The sequence below is a fragment of the Urocitellus parryii genome, chromosome 9 (genome assembly GCF_045843805.1).
Source record: "Urocitellus parryii isolate mUroPar1 chromosome 9, mUroPar1.hap1, whole genome shotgun sequence".
In the NCBI taxonomy this organism is placed as follows: Eukaryota; Metazoa; Chordata; class Mammalia; order Rodentia; family Sciuridae; genus Urocitellus; species Urocitellus parryii.
The window spans coordinates 60,044,038-60,065,254 of NC_135539.1; the positions used below are offsets into that span (position 1 = coordinate 60,044,038).

The 21,217-nt window shown below is 38.4% G+C and overlaps 1 protein-coding gene across 1 annotated transcript in view; it reads left to right on the plus strand.

Annotated features, from left to right (window-relative positions):
- The first annotated feature begins 10,416 nt into the window (after positions 1–10,416).
- Mrc1 (mannose receptor C-type 1) overlaps positions 10,417–21,217 on the plus strand; it is an 84,872-nt gene continuing 74,071 nt past the window's right edge. The window contains exon 1 of the mRNA XM_026407751.2: positions 10,417–10,599. Within this exon, the coding sequence (XP_026263536.2) occupies positions 10,539–10,599 (61 nt within the window). The 5' untranslated portion in view covers positions 10,417–10,538. The remainder of the gene's footprint in view (positions 10,600–21,217) is intronic.

The window sequence follows — 21,217 nt, forward strand, 5'->3', positions numbered from 1 at the left end:
CCTGGATCATATGTGTTTGTACTATACAAAGACATGAAGAATAGATTGTAGAGAAAAAGCATTTCTAATAACTATAGCATATCAATTTTATATATAAAAATGGTGCTAAATTTAAGCAGTTATATTCATATAAGTGAGCTACAATGGATCAGAAGAAAATGTTAGTAGTTAATTTTAGTTATGTATACTGCCTTTTTTTCTTAAAGCATTCTTTAATAAAGACTTTTTAAAAATAGAAATGTTTACCCTGTAATTTAGCTCAGAATGAGGTATATCTTTTACATTAAGAAGTTGCATGAAGGCTGGGGTTATAGCTCAGTGGTAGAGCACTTGCCTTGGATGTGTGAGGCGTTGGATCCTCAACACCACATAAAAATAAATAATAAAATAAAGATATTGTGTCCATCTGTAACTAAAAAATATTAAAAAAATTACATTAATTAATTAAAATTAGTTTTTAGGAAATATACCTGAAATTATTGAATACTTTTAGATTCAACTTTCTTTAAATCTGAAAATTGAAGTTGTAGGGTTTCCTTCAAACATAGAATTATACACACACACCACTATTTTTTCTTTACTGCAGTGCTGTGATCAATCCCAGGTCCTCATGCATGTTAGCCAAGTATTTGGTCACTGAGCAAGTATATCCCTCAACCCTGGAATTACAGTTTTCCGCGACTGCAAGTGACTTTTACATAATTGATTGATTTCATGAAAAGCAATTTACTTTAACAGATGTTTAACACAGTTTAAGCCTTAGTTGTTTTGCTAGTGGTGTGGTATATTAACATGAGTGTTAATATAATGAAGTCAACATACTTCAACAATCTGTGGTACTATGTCATGAATATCTTGAAACCTTAAAATAATTATGTACATAATCACGTAATTTGCTTTCCCAGTGTTGGGACACTCTGATATCCACAGCTGGGGCTCACCATTTGATAAGGGAATCTTGTGAGCAACTTCTGTCTCAAGAACATGATTTTCTAACCAGTTTCTTCAGTGACATGGTTACAGGTAGTGTGAGAATAGCTAAGTGACCTTGTGCGCCCTACTTTCCATCAAATGACCCCCAGGCTCACTTTGCCAGGTTTTATAGTTTTTCTCACACTGTAAGAGAAGGTCTACTGTCAAAAGCTAACATTATGATTTGTGCAAGTTTTTTGACCACTAAGGGATGCATGTAAAAGATGAACGCAATACTGCTTCTACTTTAATAGGATTGAGTCAACGAAAGAATAAGGAATTCCCTTAGCATATTGTCTGAAAACAATAATAACTTGATAAATCTTGAGTATTTAAGGGCACTGTCCCCAAGAAGCAAGCAACTGGATGCATTGTTTTAATTCTCCTCTTTTCTTTTCTGCATCCTTGCCCATCCTTTGGGAATGATAATTTAAACTTTGCATTTGTGAAAAATAATATGTAGAACCTTAAGGCAACCTAAGGGTATAACTTTTGATCAAGTGTTGTTATGTTCAAAAACGAACAATTTGCTGACTCTACAAAGTGAATATTGCCATTCTTTCATTAGACGCGTGAATATCCTTCCTATGAGTTCTCATATAAACCAAATTGTAGCATGTTTTCTAAGTCTTTAATTAGGTGTTTGCTTTTCTTGAGTTCCTCCTTGATCTGTAATGTTTTAAGGGAAGGCCTCAGAGCATGCTGCTTAACAATGCATCTTTATCTGTCAATCTTACGAGTATTTACAATACTCAAAACCTAAAAAAATACATAGTACACATAAAATTTCTTTCAAATTCTTGAAAATATTCATGGCAATATTTTTTATTAAGAAAATTCTATATAACTAAGTGATTGATTGATAATATTCTTAAATGTGAAATATTTTACATAAGTGTGTATTAATCTTTGTATTGAAAATTATATACTCAAAAGTATTACTTGAGTTTAGAATGCATTTTGTATGTAGTGTTTGAATATGAATGTGCCTGATATTTGGGAAGTGGCAACACTTTGAATAAGTAATGAAGGCATGTACAAAAGATTATGTGCAGGAGGAAAAGAATTGTGTATCTAATTGACTTCAAGTCTATGGTATTTAAGTAAACATTACAATAAATTATGCTAATGAAACACTTATACTTCTACATTGTGTGATTAAAAGTTATGTTATTAAAATTGTATTGTTATTCTCATAGCTTCTATGATTATTGGTATTAAGGCCCATATACATTTTGAACATGATAAAAAGTTTACTTTTCTGCTATTTAAAAATATTTGTGGAAAAAAGTAGCCAGATCTGTAGTATGACATTTTATCCCAAGTAATATTTAAAGCCCAACTGATAATTATGTCCTCATTAAACATTCATATAAAGTTAGTTGTTGAAAGATACACTTACATTTTTTTCTATGATCAAATATATTGTACGATGTAATGATTTTTATAAACATTCTTTAATATATTTTTTAGTGTCTTTTTCTAAAAGCTAATGTTGGAAATTCCAATGTGTGAATGTCAGTCTTTTTTTTTTTTTTACATATATAGGCCCCTTTTCACTGAGTGACAATTGCACTAGGGAAAGGGAAATGAGAGAGTTTGTCGAATGTGTATTTTATGCTGGGCACTGGGCAGTTTGCTTAACAATTATTATCTTGTGTAGTGAATCTTGGAGCAGGACTTGACTCAGTGAATTTCATTGTAGGCATTGAAATATGCATTGAGTTAACATTTTTAAAATGGCAATATATCACTTAGAAGCTATAGTGCCTGAAAATAAATACTTTTGCCATAGAGGATATAGTAAATAACAAAAAGAAAATGCATGTAATATCCATTGCTGGAGCATTTTATTTTATGAAATATTTTTTATTTGCTAATTAAATTTGTATGGTTAAGCAAATCTTTTGTTGTGAAGTTTGTTTCCTTATGAAAGGATGACTTTTACTTAATCTTTAGCTTCCTGGCTGCCTGTCTCTCATTTACTCTCTGGGCTTTTTAGTCCAAATGTGCAGTCAGGAGGTGATAGATACACATATATCTGTGTGTATAGAGAGACACAGAGAAACATTAAGAACTAAATTAATCTGTTAGAAGGGTTTCAAGGTATTAATTCACAAACTCAAAACCATACTTCCTGATATGGTTTGGATGTGAGATTTCCCCCCAAATCTCATGTACGAGACAATGCAAGAAGGTTGAGAGGAGAAATGATTGGGTGATGAGAGCCTTAACCCAATCAGTGAATTAATCCCCAGATGGGATTAACCCAGTGGTATCTGAGGTTGGGTAGGTTATGGTTGGAGGAGGTAGATCACTGGGGTCATGCCTGTGTGTATACATTTTGTATCTGGCAAGTGGAGAGTCTCTTTCCACTTTCTGATTATTATATGAGCCACTTATCTCTGCCACACTCTTTTGCCATGATGCCACTCTTTTGCAGCCTTACCTCAAGCCCCAAGGAATGGAGCTGGTTGTCCTTAGACTGAGAACCTCTGTCTATGGACTGAGCCCCCAAATAAACTTTTCTTATTGTCAGGTCTTTTGGTTGCAGCAATAAAAAAGCCGATTAAAACACTACCCTATGAATTTATCAAGACTGACATCTGTGATTGGGCTACCATAGACCAGGGAAGAGCGCCCCTTCAGGTTGAGGAGTGCATAAATTGTACAGCCCTGAGAAATAAAAGCCAGAGTACCTGTGGTTAACGGTTTCAGTAACAGTAGAAAATTGTAAAACAGTTGACTATTTACAAGATCTTTTACACATATTGCCACATTTATTCTGAAGATTGGTTTTTGAACATTTCATTAACTCATTCATTCAACAAATCTGAGTACCTGTTATTGATGAGGTGTGGTTTTTATGAATCAGTAATCTACAAAAGTCTTAATAAAATGGTCAAAGTTACTTTAGAAAGTAGCTTAATCTTAAATGTATCAAATTTATCTTCTATGAATTTGAGGACAATATTTACTACAGTGATATTGTTGTAAAAGTTGACATTCACACGTATACAAATTTTAATTTTTCAGAATGTCTATTAAAATATTCAAAATTTTCCTTACATTGAAATTGGAATATTAATGGATTTTTCAGGAAACTTTCTGTAAAAATCTTTCTTCCCCCCAAATATTTAGAATAGATATTCTAGAATATATGGGGGAATAAACACAAAGTTTGCATTCCAATTGTTGAAAAACATAGATAACGTTAAACACTTGGTGTGGTTCTGAAGAGCAATTCTAGTATTTTTGTGTCTTGGTTTTTATCTGTGAAGTGTAGGTCACTTTCAGATTATAATTACATTGTCCATCTTATTTTTAATTTCCTCCCCAATATTAAATGGGAGTAATATTCCAATTAATTACTTTATAAAATTAAATAAGATAGTAAATATGTGCCATGTCAGATAATACAAAATAAAGCACTGGTTATAGAACTGTAAAATTTTATGGATCCTTCAAGTAATCTGGACACAAATGTTGTAGAGTACAGAAACCTAAATGTTCTCTCTGAAATGATTGAGATTAAAGTCAAATTTTAGATAAATAATCCAACATGAAGAAACTTGATTGTTATAATGGTTCTCTATGAAACTGTGATTATTGTTGGTATTTTGCTTCATTTGGATAAGAATTGAAATATATGGAAGAAGGAAAAAAAAAAAACAGGCAGACCTGGAATTCCAACTACTCAGAAAGTTGAGGCAGAAGGATCACAAGTTCAAGTTCTGCCTGGGCAACTTGCTGAGACCCTTTCAAAATAAAAGCTTATAAGGGATGTATCTCAGTGGTTGCCTAGCAGGCATGAGGCATGAGTTCCTGGGTTTTAGCCTCAGTACTGGGAAAAAAAAAGTGTCTATCTTCTAAATTTAAAGATTCATACTCAAGTACATTATTATATCTTTGTTTTTCTTCTGCTTGAGTAGAAATTACCTTGATATCATTTAAGCAAATTTGCCCATAAAAGATAAGCTTACTTAAAAAAAAACAAAAACTTTGCCCGGATCACCCGTTTCATCTATGGGAAATAATATACTTTTATTACCCTTCTCTTTATTGTACTTGATATTGAGTTTTTTTTTTTTTTTTTTTTACAAATTGGAGGTTAAGACAACCTTCCCTACATTGAGGAAGTCTATTGGCACTATTTTCAAAAGATGTGCTCTTTTATGCAAAGAGGGATCAATTTAGGAGGGAAAATTCAAAGCTGTGTTATTTTTCAAATTTCCATGGTCACCCCAGTTTTCAGCAGCCACCCCCCTGACCACTTAGCAGCCATCACATCGAGGCAAAACTCTCCACTTGAATCACTGAAGATTCATGTGAAGGTCAGCTTTTAATTTTTTTTTAAGCAATGAAGCTTTTTATTTTTTGCAGTATGGGTACTGAACCCAGGGCCACAGGCATGCTAGGAAAGTACTTTACCACTGAACAATATCCCAGTCCTTCTTTTAAAATTTTGTGACAGAGTTGCTGAGACTAGCCTTGCAGTTGTAATCCTCCTGTCTCAGCCTCCCACGTATCTGGAATGATAGGCATGCACCACCATGCCTGTCTTGTAGTAAAACTTTTTAAAATGAAGGGTATGTACATATTATAGACAGAAAGTTATTACACATGTAATACCGTAGATTGTCAATATAACTTCTATGGGCACTGAGGAATAAAACATTTTGTGGGGCTTGCTTTTTTTTTTGATATTTACTCTTGCTGTGGTCTGGAACGGAGCCTCATATTTCTAATGTAGGCCTGTGACAGGTTACCACAGAATTTGTTGAGCTAATTTTCTTGGTACTATTTCAGAACAAAGCAGAATCTAAGTTCATCATCTATGGAACTGAATGGGTATGCGGTGGCTGACTTTGAGAAGGAGAAAGTTTGAGAGGAAATGAAATAGTTTAGCAATCGTCTTTCCAAAAAGAAATGAGAATTTCCTTTTATTTTGGCTTGAAGAAATGCCTAGGTAAAAGTATCAACATTCACAGCTAACCAAAAAACAGAACCAAAACTTAGTTGAAGGGTATGAGGAGGAGGGCAAAGGTTGGATTTTGAAAAATTGAAGTAAAACATATATAGCATAAAATTTACCATTGTAAACTTTTTTTTTTTTTTTGGTACCAGGTGTTGAACCTAGGGGCACTTAACCACAGAGCCACATCCCCAGGCCTTTTTAATATTTTATTAGAGACAGGGTCTCGCTGAGCTGCCTAGGGGCTTGCTAAGTTGCTGAGGCTGGATTTGATCGTGATCCTTCTGCCTCAGCCTCCTGAGTTGCTGAGATTATAGGCGTGTGCCACTGTGCCTGGCTACATGGTAACCATTTTGAATGGTACAATTCAGTGGCTTTAAGTATATTCATATAGTTTTTTTTTGTCACTATTTCAAGGAATTGTCATTGTCCAAAACAGAACCCCTGTACCCATTAGACAATAAGACTCCATTTTCCCCACCCTCCAACTCCTGATAAGCTTATTTCTGTCTCTATAAATTTCCCTATACTATACACCTCAAATAAGTGGAATCATATATTATTTGTCCTTTTGTTTCTGGCTAATTTCAATAATACTTAAAGATTGTGCATATTGTTGCATGTATCAGAATTCCTTTTTCTCACTGCATAGTATTCTATTGTATATATATACCACATTTTATTTATGCATTCATTTCCTGGTAGGCATTTGAGTTTTTTTTCTACTTTTTGCCTATTGTTAATATTTCTATGAATGTTGTTATACAGATATCTCTTTTCAATTCTTCGGAGTGTACACCTCAAATTGGAATTACTGGATCATTTGGTAATTTGATATTTAACATTTTGAGGAACTGCCTGTTTCCTACAGTGGCTATACCACTTTAACATTCCCTAAATCCCCAAATCCCAATTCCTCCACATCTTCACCAATCCTTGTTATTTTTGGTCTGTTTGATAATATCCACCTTTTTGGATATGAAATGTCATCTTTAAATATTGATTTGCATTTTCCTAAGAGTCAATAACCATCTTTACAATACTTTATTGGCCTTTTCATACCTTCTTTGGAGAAATGTCTGTTTGAGTCCACCGCCCACTTTTCAATTGGTTGTGATATTGTGACTACCGAATGGTCGTTCTTTAGGTATTCTGAATATTAACTGTTCATCAGATACGATTTACAAATATTTTCTCATATTTTGTGGGTTGTCTTTATATTCTTTTTATAGTGTCCTTTGAAGCAAAAAAGTTTTTGATTTTGATGAAGTCCAACTTATATTTTTCTTGTTGCCTGTGCTTTTGGTGTCATAGCCAAAAAATTGTTGTCAAATCTAATGTCATAAAGATTTTTTTCCTAGTGTTTTCTTCTAACAGTTTCATAGTCTTAGTTCTTAAGTTTAGTTTTTTTTTATTTACTTCAGTGTAATTTCATATATGTAATTTCATAATTTCTTTTGTATGTTGATGTCCATTTTCTCCAGTATCATTTGTTGAAAACACCGTTCTTTCTTTATTGAATCAACCACATCTATTAGGATTTATTTCTAGAACCTCTATTCCATTCCATTGGCCCATGTGTGTGTCCACGATGCTACTACACTGGTCAGGTTACTGTATTGTGATTTTGTAGTTAAACTTTGAAATTGGAAATATGAACTCTCTTTTCTTTTTCAATATTATTTGGGTGATGGGGAGCCCCTTAAAGAGTCCATATGAATTTTCAGATGGGGTTTTGTATTCCTGCAGTGCCACAGTCCAGCTGGGCACAATAACCGGGAGGTGACAAGCGACTTGAAGGTTGAAAGGGGAACTGCTTTATTGCCGGGAAACTCAGCGGGAACTGAGCAGGAACTCAAAGTAGCGGGCACCCAAGGTAGCAGGAGCTGCTTTATTGCAAAACAGTAGAGGTATATATCTAATTGATTACACACAGCTTGTCTCAATTAGCATCATCTAGATACAGTAGTCAGCCAATAAGCAAACTGCCAGGCGCCATCTTGACTTGATTTGTGGTCCCCAACACTGCAGAAAACAGCATTGAGATTTTGATAAGAATTGAATAAATGTATAGATTTCTTTGTGAAATTTTGTTCTTTTAACAGCATTAAATCTTCTATTCCATGAATCTGGTATATCTTTTCATTTATTTAGATCTTTACACCATCCTCTATAGTTTTCAACATACAACTTTTTTTTTTTTTTGCCTTCTTGGTTAAATTTATTTCTAAGGATTTTATTCTTTTAGATGTTATGGCAAATGGAATTGTTTTCTTAATTTCCTTTTTTGTTACTGGGGATTCAACCCAGGGACACTTAACCACTGAGCCACATCCCCAGCCCTTTGTTATATTTTATGTAAAGACAAGGTCTCACTGAGTTGCTTAGGCCCTTGCTAAGTTGCTGAGGCTGTCCTTGAACTCAAGATCCTCTTACCTCAGCTCCTCCTAGCCACTGGAATTATAGGCATGTGCTACTGCACCTGACCTTAATTTCCTTTTCTAATTTTTCAATACACAGCTGCTTGAGGAATGAGGAATGAGGGATGGAGGATGGTAGCAGCAAGTGAAAAGTTAAAATTCACTGAAATTCACCAGCCTCTTTATCACTTTCTCCCCTGGATGCTCCAAATTTTTGAGATAAGGCTATAGAATTACAAGGTCCTTCAGACAGTTCCTGCCAGTCCCATGGTTGTTTAGGTAGAGGGACTGATTCCTGAACTTCCTACTGTATCATCATCTGAAATACGATTCCTTTAAGAGTTGATTTCTTTTTTTGCCTTGGTCTGATCATCTCTTGAAGCATGGTAAAACTTTGTTTCAATAAGGTCAAGGGCAAATATTTTTGTGTGACAGTTGGCTTTATTTTGCTTCAAAGCCAACAATTTTATTACTGATTGTGATTTTTAATTACACAAGTGACACATTTGTTTAATTTTTAAAGACAGAAGGTAAGTGTAGCGATAATTTACTTAAATTTTCTTTCCTTCTGAAATCAACATGAATCTAAGTTAGGAAAAAAATATTTGAAGGGTATATGATTGATTTATGTTTAAAAGTCACAAATGATTCATTTAAAATATTATAAATCCCAAATCAGTGAAACAATGTTTGAGAATGAAACGTTGTTGTTTCATCTGCTCTATTTTGCAGGCTTTTTTTTTTCGTTGTTGTTGTTTATTTATTTATTTTTTTGGATCAGTCAAGTCATACATTGTCACCATCTTTTCCTGTCAGAATAATCTTAAACCTAGCATGCTAAAAAACAAACAAACAAACAAACAAAAAAAAAAACCCAAAAAACAAAGAAAGCACTGTATCACAATTTCATTAGGAAGTAAAGTTTGTAATTTTATCACAAAGACAGTGAATCGTGGAGATAAACCATTTAAAATTTCAAAAAAAAAAAATACAATGTTTTCTGTAGCTTCCTTTTGAATTACTAACACACACACACACTTCCGTTACCAGTGGGCTATCTTGTCATTACTATGTTTCAAAATGTTCTTCATTCTTATTTTACTCCTGAAAAATAACAAAAATAGGTGTGTGTGTGGGGGGGGTTTAAAATTGCTGAATGAAAGATCTGTTGACCTTTGTATTTTGAGAGGAATTCCATTTGTCACGAAACCAATACACATCTTCAGACCAAAAGACCAGTTTTTCCTCCAGCAAGAGGACCCTTCTGAACAAGAAGAGGGCCATGATGTCTGAAACTGGGCAGGAAGGCTGTAGGGTAGATCCTTTGCCACTATTTTCTCTGGCTTTCTAGAAAAAGACTTCTAGAACATTCTCCCTCTGGGGTCTCCCTGGGGTCCCATTTTGGATTGAGCTTCCTTTTCACCTTTCTCCTGATTGGAGGAGGAAAAGTTGACATGAACTGTGTTTTTTGAAGCTTTCCAAGAAGAAGAAGAAATGAGGAGGAGCAGGAGGAGAAGGAGGAGAGGAAAGAGAGAGAGAGAGAGAGAGAGAGAGAGAGAGAGAGAGAGAGAGATTCTAAGCATGGGATATAGAGATTAAGGGGGTCAGTGTCAACCCTTAGAAGCCAGTTTCCACCATGAAACTGTCCCCTTCAGAGCCTGCCATGTCTGTCTCCGGGGTGGAGGCTTGTGCCCAAGGCCCAGGTGATGGCCCGCAGCGCGGCCCAGGCGGCTCTGCCATAGGAGGCCGAGGTCCGGGAGGTTTCACTTCTCCCCCTGGCAGGCCAGGCCTGGCTGCTCACTTCTCACTCTGGCCTCCCTCCTCCCCCATGGTCACCCTTCTCCTACACGTGCGCCTTTGTCCCCTTCCCCCTGTGCCTGCTCTTCTCAGAAGTTAGCTTACGAAGCAAAGTTGTAACTTTGAATTCCTGTTTTTCTAGCCACCCTCATGTGACAGGATATCTCCTTATTGGAGGTTTTTCCTAAATTCAGGAGCCCTTTAAAAGGGACGGCTTCCTCTGTCCTCCTTTTCAGCTGAGCATCTCTGAGAACCTGGACCAAGCAGGGGCCCTGGCTGTTTTATTTCTTTTCTTTTTTCTTCTTCTTTCTTCTTCTTTTTTTTTTTTTAACGCCCTCTTCTCCATCAGTGGATGAAAGGATCAACTCTGGGCCATGAGTCTGTCCCTACTCCTGGTTTTTGTCTCTGTCACTCCCGTTGCTGTGCAGCTATTGGGTAAGTCTGCGCTGTGGTGGGAGCCTTCCGATGTAGGGACCTGTGACACAGCCTCCATCTGGGGTTAAGATGAACACCCGAGTCCTGTCAATACCTCTGAGAGGAGGCTCGCACAGCCCTGGGCAGCACCAGGTTCTGCTGCAACCTATGGCCCCCCAGCTGCTGCTGGTAGCTAGAGGAAGGGGCTGCTTTGCGGGTGTCTGGTGCTGTCTGGCCTGCAGCCTCCCCCCCACCCCCATCTCTCAGGTCCCTCTCTTTTGAAGGCATTCCTCTCTATTTTATCTGTGCAAGGATTTCCTGTTCCGGGGTTTGCTTCTTCTCTTTTTCCATGTACGCTCTTGACATCTCACTCCCAACAAATATCTTGGAAGTGCTTCTGGCTGAGAGGAAGAGGGAAAGGCTTCCCCTATCCCAGGCCTTAGGAGAGGATGAGGGAGCACCCCAAAGTAGATTCCAGGTCCCTGCTACTCATTTTTTTTTCCTGTGAACCATTTCAGTCATTCATAGTTTTGACTGCCTTCAAGCTGGTTCTTATCTGTATTCTAATTGTTCTAAGTGTCTCATGAGTGGATTTATTGGGGTTTTTACTTATTACTCGTTGCAGGTGTCTGCTGCTGTCTACATCAGGGATGGATTCAGAGCTTTTCAGATTCCCAAAGACATTGTTAAGTCTTCCTACTTCTCTAGACTCAGCCTGTTTAAGAAAATTCTCAGCCTGGGAAAATTTTCATCCCTTTCTGTTTTGAATGATATATAAGGGATTTCAATTTTGATTTTTTTTTTTTTTGGTTCCTTATTCGCCTTTGTTCCCGTCAATCAACGAACACTGAGTGCAGTTTGTGTAGGAGTCCTTTCCCTACCTGCTGGGGCTGTGGGCAAGAAGCTCCCTAGGGAGAGAGCATCTGATAAAAGAAAATGCTAAATTGTAAAAAGCCTTAAGTGCAGGGATTATCAAAACACAAGCAAAGACAATATGCTTTGTGCCCTGCCTCTGCCACTTGCTAGCTGTGTGACCTTGGCAAGTGATTTATGACTTGTACTTTAGTTTGGACAATGATATTTCCTGCCCCATGAGTTGTGGTGATTCAATGAGTTAAAATATGTGTGTGTAGAAAGGAGTACGGTCCATAGTAAGTGCTTCATGAGAGTCTGCTATTAAAAGCAGCAACACCCCCCCACAATAGTAATTAATTGTCTAATAAGTCCAAAGCAGTATATTAAGCATTTAAAGGAGAAGTTTCTCAAGAAAAAAAAATATGCTGAAATTCCTGGAGCTGAAGGAGCCAGGGCTACAAAATATTTCTCACAATTAATCCTGGGTGCTGGAGAAGGGGCTGCTTAACCCAGCCATGAAAAGACTGCAGTATAGGTGAGGACTTATCCCATCTCCATCTTTTCCAAGATATCTGTCTTGGGCAAGAGGATTAAAATAGTCTTCAAGGTTAAAGGTAAAAACTCAAATAGCAAAAATCTTCTAAGGGTTGTGCTCTCTGAAGCAGAGGAATTTGCTGAAGAATAGCAAGGTCCTTGTCACTGAAGGTCTTCAGACAGATGCTGGATGAACAATTCACAGGCAGTTTATGAGATCTGGTCTCTGTAAGCTGACACAGTTCAATAGAAACATAATCTATTTCATGATGAAGCCACATTCCTAAAAAAAAAAAATAAGTGAAATTATTTTATGAATATATTCTATTTCAACCCAATATATCTCAAACATTATCGTCTCAATTTAGCCAATACAAAAATCATGGGGATCACTGCACATTCATTTTCAAAATTAACTCTTTAAAATCTGACGTGTATCATCCATTACTTGCTGTAGGTCTTGACGGACGCTATTGTCATTCAGAGTGTATGACAGTCACGTGGAGCTGCTGCCTGCCGTGCATCTTGGGCAGCACAGCTACAGACCTTAGTTTTCTTTGAAATGACTCAAAGCTTTTGGAGCAAGCAGTGTTTCTCAATTTTCGCAGGAATGTTTCTCTCCTTGAGACAGCAGGATGACTTCCTCTGAGTAATGTCTTCCTCTTTGCGGGCACAGATATTGGGAGAAGGAGGGAGGTACTGAAATCTGTTTACTTAGAGAATAGAAACCTAGTGAGCAATAAAAAGGGGACACAGAGGTCCTTCCAGATTTTTGTTGTTCTTATTTTACTCAACAGTCTGTGATCCTTAATTTTTTTTTTACCTTCCCTTGCTCCAAGTAGCACATGACCACAGGATTCTGATAAAAGCAGAGCACCTGCTTAGTTGGTAGCAGTCTGAAGGATATGGGACTTCTCAGGACCTCTTTTCCCTGGCTTCCTACCCTATTTCCGGTTGGTTTATTTCCTTTCAACCAAGAACCCTTTTACCTCCAAGGCAGCTTTCCACTCCATTAGCCCCATAAGTCACAGTGGGTTGATGCCAATGGACAAGCCGGTTGTACCCTGAGGAACCCAGGGAGGTGAGCAGAGGTTGCCCTGGTGACTTTTCTTGCCCTGTTATCTCCCAGACTTCATTGCCACCGTAGGCCTCAGTGGGTTATAACTCTAGGAGAGATGCTCTGAGAGTTGCTCAGACACTGAGGTTGGACCTCTTGGAAATGGGTTTGGCTCATGGCAGTGCTGTGCTGGTATATTTAACAACTGGTTTTCCAAAGAAAGAAAGCATCGATTTGACTTGGGGTATTTACTGATTTTTATGGTGTAAGCATTCCCATGATGGTTGATGTCAAATTACAACATGGTGACCTATAAGAAAGAGCTGAGGAGAAATGACAGCCAGCTTTTGTGGATGGTGTTAAGTGCAACACAGAACCTTTCCAGGATCACAGGGAACCAACAGTTATGAAGAAGCTTAGAACCAGGGTTAATCAGGAAAATGAAAGGGAGTCTTGGTGTGAGAGAGAAGCCATAGCATTATGTCATGAAAGCAAGGAGCATCGTGGAAATGATGTTTTGAATCATCATTTTGCAGGCGAGGCAACAGGTTTAGCAAGGCAAATGTCCAGAAGGTCACCATTTGGCAGGTAGAGGCAGACCTAGGACTTTACCCTCAGCTCCCTTTAGATCTTGCTGTAATGTAAGACCGAATGAGTGCAGATCAAGTGACCCCTGTGGTACACACGGGGAGCTCACAGTGGGAGGGAATCGATCCAATTGTGATTTTTGACATTGATGCCTTGCTAACTTGTGTCATCCTCATATTCTTCCTACTTCAGATTCCTCATCTAAATGCTAAGGGAGATGATTACTGTCATAGCACCAATTCTCACAAGCACTCTTGGGAACTTGGGTTTCAGCATAGACATGTCTTGCAATATTAATCTTTCAGTGTATTTTATTTTTCATTATTCTCAATTAAGGAGAAGAAAAATACCTCCTCCTCATCTTCACCGCACGGCTCTCTCAGGGCTGGTATTTGGAAGTCTGTGCTAATATCCAGATCTTGGGACAGCTAGTTAGATTTGATTTTGGATCGTTAAGTGTAATTTTTGGTTTAATGTAGAATTAACTTAGGCCCCAGGGGCCCCTAGAGTCACATAAAGCAGATGGGAAGATGGGAAGGTGGGAAGGTGTCACACTCTACCTTTTACTAGATGACAAAACAGAGGCTCAGAAGAATGAATGGGTTGCCGAAGCCCACACACCAGAGAGGACAAGAGAGACACTTGATCTTGCTTTTTTGACTCAGGCGAAGAGGTAGAAATAATTTGTCAGCTGGAGTGTGTTACTTAAGGAGAATGTAAATTTGGTTCAAAACAATGGCACCTTAAAAGAAAGACTTAGATCACTGTGCTTGTTTCAGTTAATTTTTAGCTTTTTATTTCAAAAAGAGGAAAGGGAGGGAATTAATATTTATCAAATGCTCACTGTCCACATCAGGTGCTTTACCCACTTTCTCTCATAGAAGTTCACTCATCTAGAAGACACTCTCGAAAGACCTTATTATGCCCATTTCACAGATTAGGAAATTGAGGCTAGAATGGTGAGTTTAACTAAGAGGCAGCACAGCTAAGAAAAGGTGGGACCAGAATTTGATTCCAAGTCTGCCGATTCTAAAGCTAGAAACTTCTTCTCTTTCTCTTTCTGGGCTGCTACATGAACCCATTTATTGTCTCAAATTTCATCTTGTTCAGAACCTACTTCACACTGTGTTCAAGACTGATTTCCCCCAAGTTAATGATAATAATAATAAACAACACAGATGGAGCAATTTCTGTGTCAGGATCTGTTCTAAGCACTTTGTTTAGATTCTCTCATTTAATCCTTTCAGCAATGAATAGGACCTGTTACCTCCCCTGTATTGTACGGATAGGAAAATGGAAGTACACAGTTGTACTGAAACTTGACCAAGGTCACATAGCCTGTGAGCAGAGGAATCTGGTTATGTGGTAAACAAACACTGAAGCTCCAATGGATCGATGGATCGTGTCCAGGTAGACAGGATACAGAAGATTAGTTCATTAGCATGGCTGTGTGTGGAAGAAGAGAGAGAATAGAGTCAACTTCCTAACCTGCAAGATTTGTCTGTCCTCAAGCTGGGGGTGAGGCTGGATTCTGAAGTTGATACAGGAGGAGAGGAGAGGGGAATGAGCAGGGAGGGAGGAGGCAAGGTCAGTAGGGGGAGAGAGGCCTCTTCCCGTGAGAGAGATGGGAGTGCATGACCCAGGGAAATCCATATTTGAGGGGAAGTTGGAGTGACCTTGGAAAAGTCTCATCACCTCTATTTCCTCCCGGAGAATCAGAATCTACTTTGAATTCATATTTGATCCTCCCCAAATGGCCAAAGGCAGCGACATGTATGAGTAGGTTCTGTGAATGAATATCTGTGAATGAATGCATGAAAGATCAAGGTGAAAATCTGAGTCAGTCTGCAGGTTTGGTATGGCTAACCCCGATACCATGATTATTCCACTTCTCCCTTCCCCCACCCAGCACCTGGCAAAGCCCTTCATATAGGTGTATGATAAGCACTTTTCACTCACATTGTCTTTTTTGGGGGGAGTCATTGTAGGTTTTACATTTGTTTAGTGAGGCTAATGGACAGTGTAGATTCTTCTAGAAGATGACCTCTGATAGCTGTCCTGTGAGTTGAAGTCAATTAGTTTTGTAGGGAGGAGGCCCCAGGAAGCACTGTCAGGGAATGGGGAAGTGAGACAGGGAGGGAAAGTGTGTTGACAAGCCAGTGGCCACTGTAGACCACAGGAGCTCAGATTTGCTGGGGCTCTCTGGGTGACAGTGTGGAATACGTGCCTCCGTGTCATCCCATACGAGGTGCAGGGCATGGGGAGAGTCCATCAATTCCCACGAGCCACCAGCAAAGGAGGCTCATACGGGGCCTTCATTCTCTGACCCCTCTAGTCTGGTGTGTGTGCAGGCCTAGGGGGACCTAATGGACCAAAGAAGTCCCAGGTCAAAAGATGTGGTGCTGGCATTTGGGGAGAGGGGCCGTCATGACTGAAATAGCAAGGCCAAGGAGAAGGAAGGTGGTTCTGACAGTTCCTGCTCCAGAATTCTTGCTTATCTTTTCCTTCTTCAGTTTTTCTTTCTTCCAGGAGTGATTTTCTCATGTTTTAACACCAGCATTTTATTTGTTTATAATGGAGAAAGTCTAAAAATACATTAGAAACTATATCAAATAGCAGTTGTATTCCTAAATACTCACCTCTTATTTTGTTTTATTTGGTACCAGGGATTGAATTCAGGGGCACTTAGCCATTAAGCCACATATTCATCCCTTTTTCATATTTTATTTAGAGGCAGGGTTTCACTGAGTCGCTTAGTGCCTTGCTAAGTTGCCGAGGGTGGCTTTGAACTTGTGATCCTCCTGCCTCAGCCTCCTGAACTGCTGGGATTATAGGTGTGTGCCACTGCGCCTGGCTCTCACCTTTTATATTCTCAGTTTCTTTACTGGTAGATTTAGAAATGTAATTACTTGTTTTATGCTAATGAATGATTTAAAATTATGTTAAAACTTGCCTAAAAGAAAGTTTGTATCCAATAATATTGGATATTTTAGTCTTTGGTTACTTTTTAAAAAAAATTTATAAGATGACAGTGGAATGCATTACAATTCTTAATTCACATATGCAGCACAATTTTTCATATCTCTGATTGTATATTCACACCAATTTGTGTCTTCATACCTGTACTTGGATAATAATGATCATCACATTCCACCATCATTAATAATCCCATGCCCTCTCCCTTCCCCTCCCACCCCTCTGCCCTATCTAGAGTTCGTCTATTCCTCCCGTGCTCCCGCTCTCTATTCCACTATGAATCAGCCTCCTTATATCAAAGAAAACATTTAGCATTTGTTTTTTTGGGATTGGCTAACTTCACTTAGCATTATCTTCCCTAACTCCATCCATTTACCTGCAAATGCCATGATTTTTTTCTCTTTTATTGCTGAGTAATATTTCATTGTGTATACATGCCACATTTTTTTTTTATCCATTCATCTATGGAAAGGCATCTAGGTTGGTTCCACAGTCTTCAGTTACTTTTAACCTGAGCTAATTGATTGGAATTTATCACATTGTTCTGGATATAGTTTTGCTCGTCCTGTTTCTGTCCTGGGAATAATCACTGTGGAGTGTGTGTTTGGTGTGGGCAGGGAACTTGTCTTTGGTTTTTTCCTTGAATTGTCATTAGCACAGTGCTTGGCACACAGTAGTTGTATGACAAATATTTGTTGAAAAGTAAATATGAGATTGTAAAGTGAAGTTAAGATGGAGAGATAATCTAATTTCATAAATTTATAATGTGCAGATATTAAAAAAGGAAACTCATATATTAGGTCCCATAAATTAGATTGCTGAGAAATGAGTAAAACTATTCCACGGTCCTCATTTGTTCCACTTGGCAGTATTTCTATTACAGAAGCATATCTAGGATGTTTATAAATGTTACATTGGTGTGGTGAGGAATGACAAAAATGTGGCAAGTTGCTTTTGGGTCAAGGCCGGAAGTGCACTTTCAGAGGAAGAAGTATAGCATTTGACATCTGATACATTTCACAGAGACAATGATAACAGTCAAACGACATGCTGGCGATTTGGGGAGAATCATAATGCATGAAATGTATCACTGCGGTGTGATAATTTTACATTTCCTTGTATTGTCTGACAAAGGCAATATCGAACTTGCACTGTTTCCTAATGTCAAAAGATAAGCAACGGAAACAAGAGTAGATAAGTGTGCACTGAAATAGAAATCTTTCATTTCAAGTACTCTTTTCATAAATACAAATGTTCATAAATTGCTCTGAGAGGAAAAAAATAAACTTTCAGGTAAAACCCTGGTTTTAAATAGACCCATAATCAGGCATGCATTATTAAATAAAATAATTCACAAGAGTTACTAGTCAAGGTGCTTCAGGTTTAATGAATAGTCTTCTCTTCATTCAATAAATATTTGTTAAGAGACAATCTGTGCTTTCCAAAGAGAGACTCCAGTATCAAACCAGAAAGATCGAGTTCCTCTTTCTCATGGCATTTACCTAGCAGGGGAGGGATATAGACAAAGCATAGGTAAATAAATGAAAGAAAGAGAATATATCATAAGATAGTTATGGATATTAAAGAGAAAATAGAAGGGGGGAACTAGCTAGTAAGTTCATCTGCAGGAACTTTAAAAAGCATCTCCAGAAGAGGGAACTCAAAATATGAAGTTACTAAAGTGGAAATGAGCCTGGAGTGTTAGAGGAAGAGAAAGGCAATGTGGTTGGAAGGTGGTGAGTGAGAGTACGAGTGGTGAGAGGAGGTGAGGGCAGAGGGACCACAGGGCTGGAGCATGCCTTCTCTACAAGGCTGTGATGTGGAAGTCAGATAGCTTCTTCCTGGGTGCCTTGGTACCACTCTCAAGGGGTTTCTATTGTTGGAAAATGAACTTCAGTTAGAAGCAAAGTCTCTTCCCAGCCCCAAACCCTCTCCATAAAGGTGGAAGAGAAAGAAAACACTTTGGTTATTGAGTAAGCATGCAGCCAAAGTGTGGTGTGCAGTCACAGGCGATCCAATAAAGAGACTCAACAATTATGTCATTGGGATCTGCTTAACATTATGTTAAGCAAAATAAGCCAAACTCAGAAAGTCAAGGGTGGTGTTTTTTCTCCTCTATGGAAGCTAGAGAGGAAAAAGGAAAAGAAATGTGGCAGGTGGCGGGAGGATGGCAATCTCTTGAAAATCAAAATTAGATTGGTAGAATAGAGGAAGGAGACCAAGGGGAGGGAGGAGGGAAGGAAAAGGGAAATACTAGGGAATACCACTGGCCAAATCATGTTGTATCTTGGGCATATATGAATATATAACAGTGAAACTCACCATTATGTATGATTATAATGACCAGAAAAATATGGAGGGAAAAAAGAGAAAGAAACAATAGAAAGAAATCTTCACTCTTTTATATGGTTCAGTGGATTCAACCATTTCATGGGTTAGGCTTTGCAATATGGACTCAGGGACCAAGTCATTACCACATCCTTTAAGTAACGGGGAGTTCAGGTGTTATCTTCCTCGATGATTCCATTCCAAAGTAAGGGTAAGAGTAAGAGTGTAGCAAGACCATGGTAGCTTGGTGTAGGTTGGTGGCCATGAAGTTGGAGAGAAGAGAATGGATGAAGGCATATGTATTAGTCAGCGTTTGGCAGAGGAATAGCATGTGTGTGTGTGTGTGTGTGTGTGTGTGTGTGTGTGTGTGAGAGAGAGAGAGAGAGAGAGAGAGAGAGAGAGAGAGAGAGAGAGAGGGAGAGAGATAGAAGGGCATGCAATGCAGACAGGCTTATTTGAGGAATTGGCACATACAGTTTTGGATGCCAAAAAATCCAAAATCGACAGGCTAGAAACTCAGGAAAGAGCTCATATGTTTTAGTCAGCTTTCCATGGCTATAGCAAAGTACTTGAGATAATCAACTTTATAAAGAGAAGGTTTATTTTGACTGACAGTTTTGGAAGTTCCAACCTACCATTGATTAATTGTTTTGGGCATGTGGTGAGGCAGCACATCATAGTGGGAGTGCCTGGCAGAGCAAAAGCTCTCACTTCATGGCCAGGGAGCATAAAAGAGAAAGGGGAAGGGACCATAGTCCCACAGACCCCTTTAAGAGAACATTCCTAGTGACCTAAGGACCACCCATAAGGCCCCACCTCCTAAAGCATTTACCATCTCCCAGAAGCACCACCCTGCAAATCAAATCTTTAACTCATGGGCCTTTAGGGACTGTTCAAAATCCAAACTGTAACAGACTCCAAAGGCAATATAGAGATAGAAATCCCTCTTCCTCAAGGGATATCTTTGGTTTGTTTCTCTTAAGGTCTTCATATCATTGGATGAAGTCCACCCACATTATGGAGGGTGATCTAATTTACTAAAAATCTCTTGATTAAAATGATGATCTTAGAAGAAGATCTCAGCAAAATTCAGATTGGTGTTTGATCCAATATCTGCTTACCATGATCTCACCAAGTTGATATAGACAATTAGCCGTCAAGCCGTATTTTGAGTTACCATTAATAGATTCAATTATTGTCCTGGAACAAGAGGGAAAGCTGAGAATCTGGGTTGACCCTAGGGTTTTTGGTTTATGAATCTGGGTGGCTAGTGGTGCTGTTAAGAAAAGGTATATTGGATTTTTGTTCATTAAATACCACCATAATTAAAACAGAATTAAGTTGACGCTACAGATGAATATTAGGCACCCAACAGCTCAGAAGACTGAGGCAGGAGAATTGCAAGTTCAAAGCCAGTCTCAGCAATATAGTGAGGCCCTAAACAATTTAGCTGACCCTGTCTCAAAATTAAAAGAAAAAGGGCTGGGGAGGTGGCTCAATGATAAAGCACCACTGGGTTCAATCCCTGGTACCAAAATAAAATAAAATAAAATAAAAGTCAAATAAGTGTAAATCATCTGAAAGAGAAACACTAGTCATGCGTTGACTTTTATGCACCTAACCTTATGTGGCTATTTACCAAATGAATTGCTAACCAAATTCTGCCAGTTTATTAGTATTTGGATTGCTGACCAAATTTGTCCAGTTAATTAGTGTTTGCAACAACATAATAAAAAAATGGCTAAAATATGAAATGGAAGATACATTTATTTTTAACAATGAGATACTACTGAGCAAAGCCATCTGAGAAGTCAAAGACAAGTTCAGATAGGAAAATGGCAGAGGAAATAGTCAAAATAAATCAAAAGTAAGTTTCAGAATTCATTACTGCTTTATTCAGCTTTGCATTGCTGTGGCCCAAAGACCTGACAAGAGCAACTTAGAGGAAAAGTTTATTTTGGCTCTTGTTTCAGAGGTTCGGTCCATGGTCAGCTGACTTTATAACTCTGGGCCTGAGATGAAGGAGAACATCATGGGAGAAGGGTGTGAAGGGTGTGTCAGAGGAAAGCAGCTCAGGACAAGGCAGCTAGGAAGGAGGGAGGCAGGGAGGGAGGGAGGGAGGAGAGAGAGAGAGAGAGAGAGAGAGAGAGAGAGAGAGAGAGAGAGAGAGAGAGACCTGTTCACCAAGAACAAAATATAAACACCAAACTCTAGTAACCTGCTTCCTCCAGCCACAACCCACCTGCATACAGTTACCACCCAGTTAACTCACATCAGTGGACTAATCCAGTGATCAGGTTA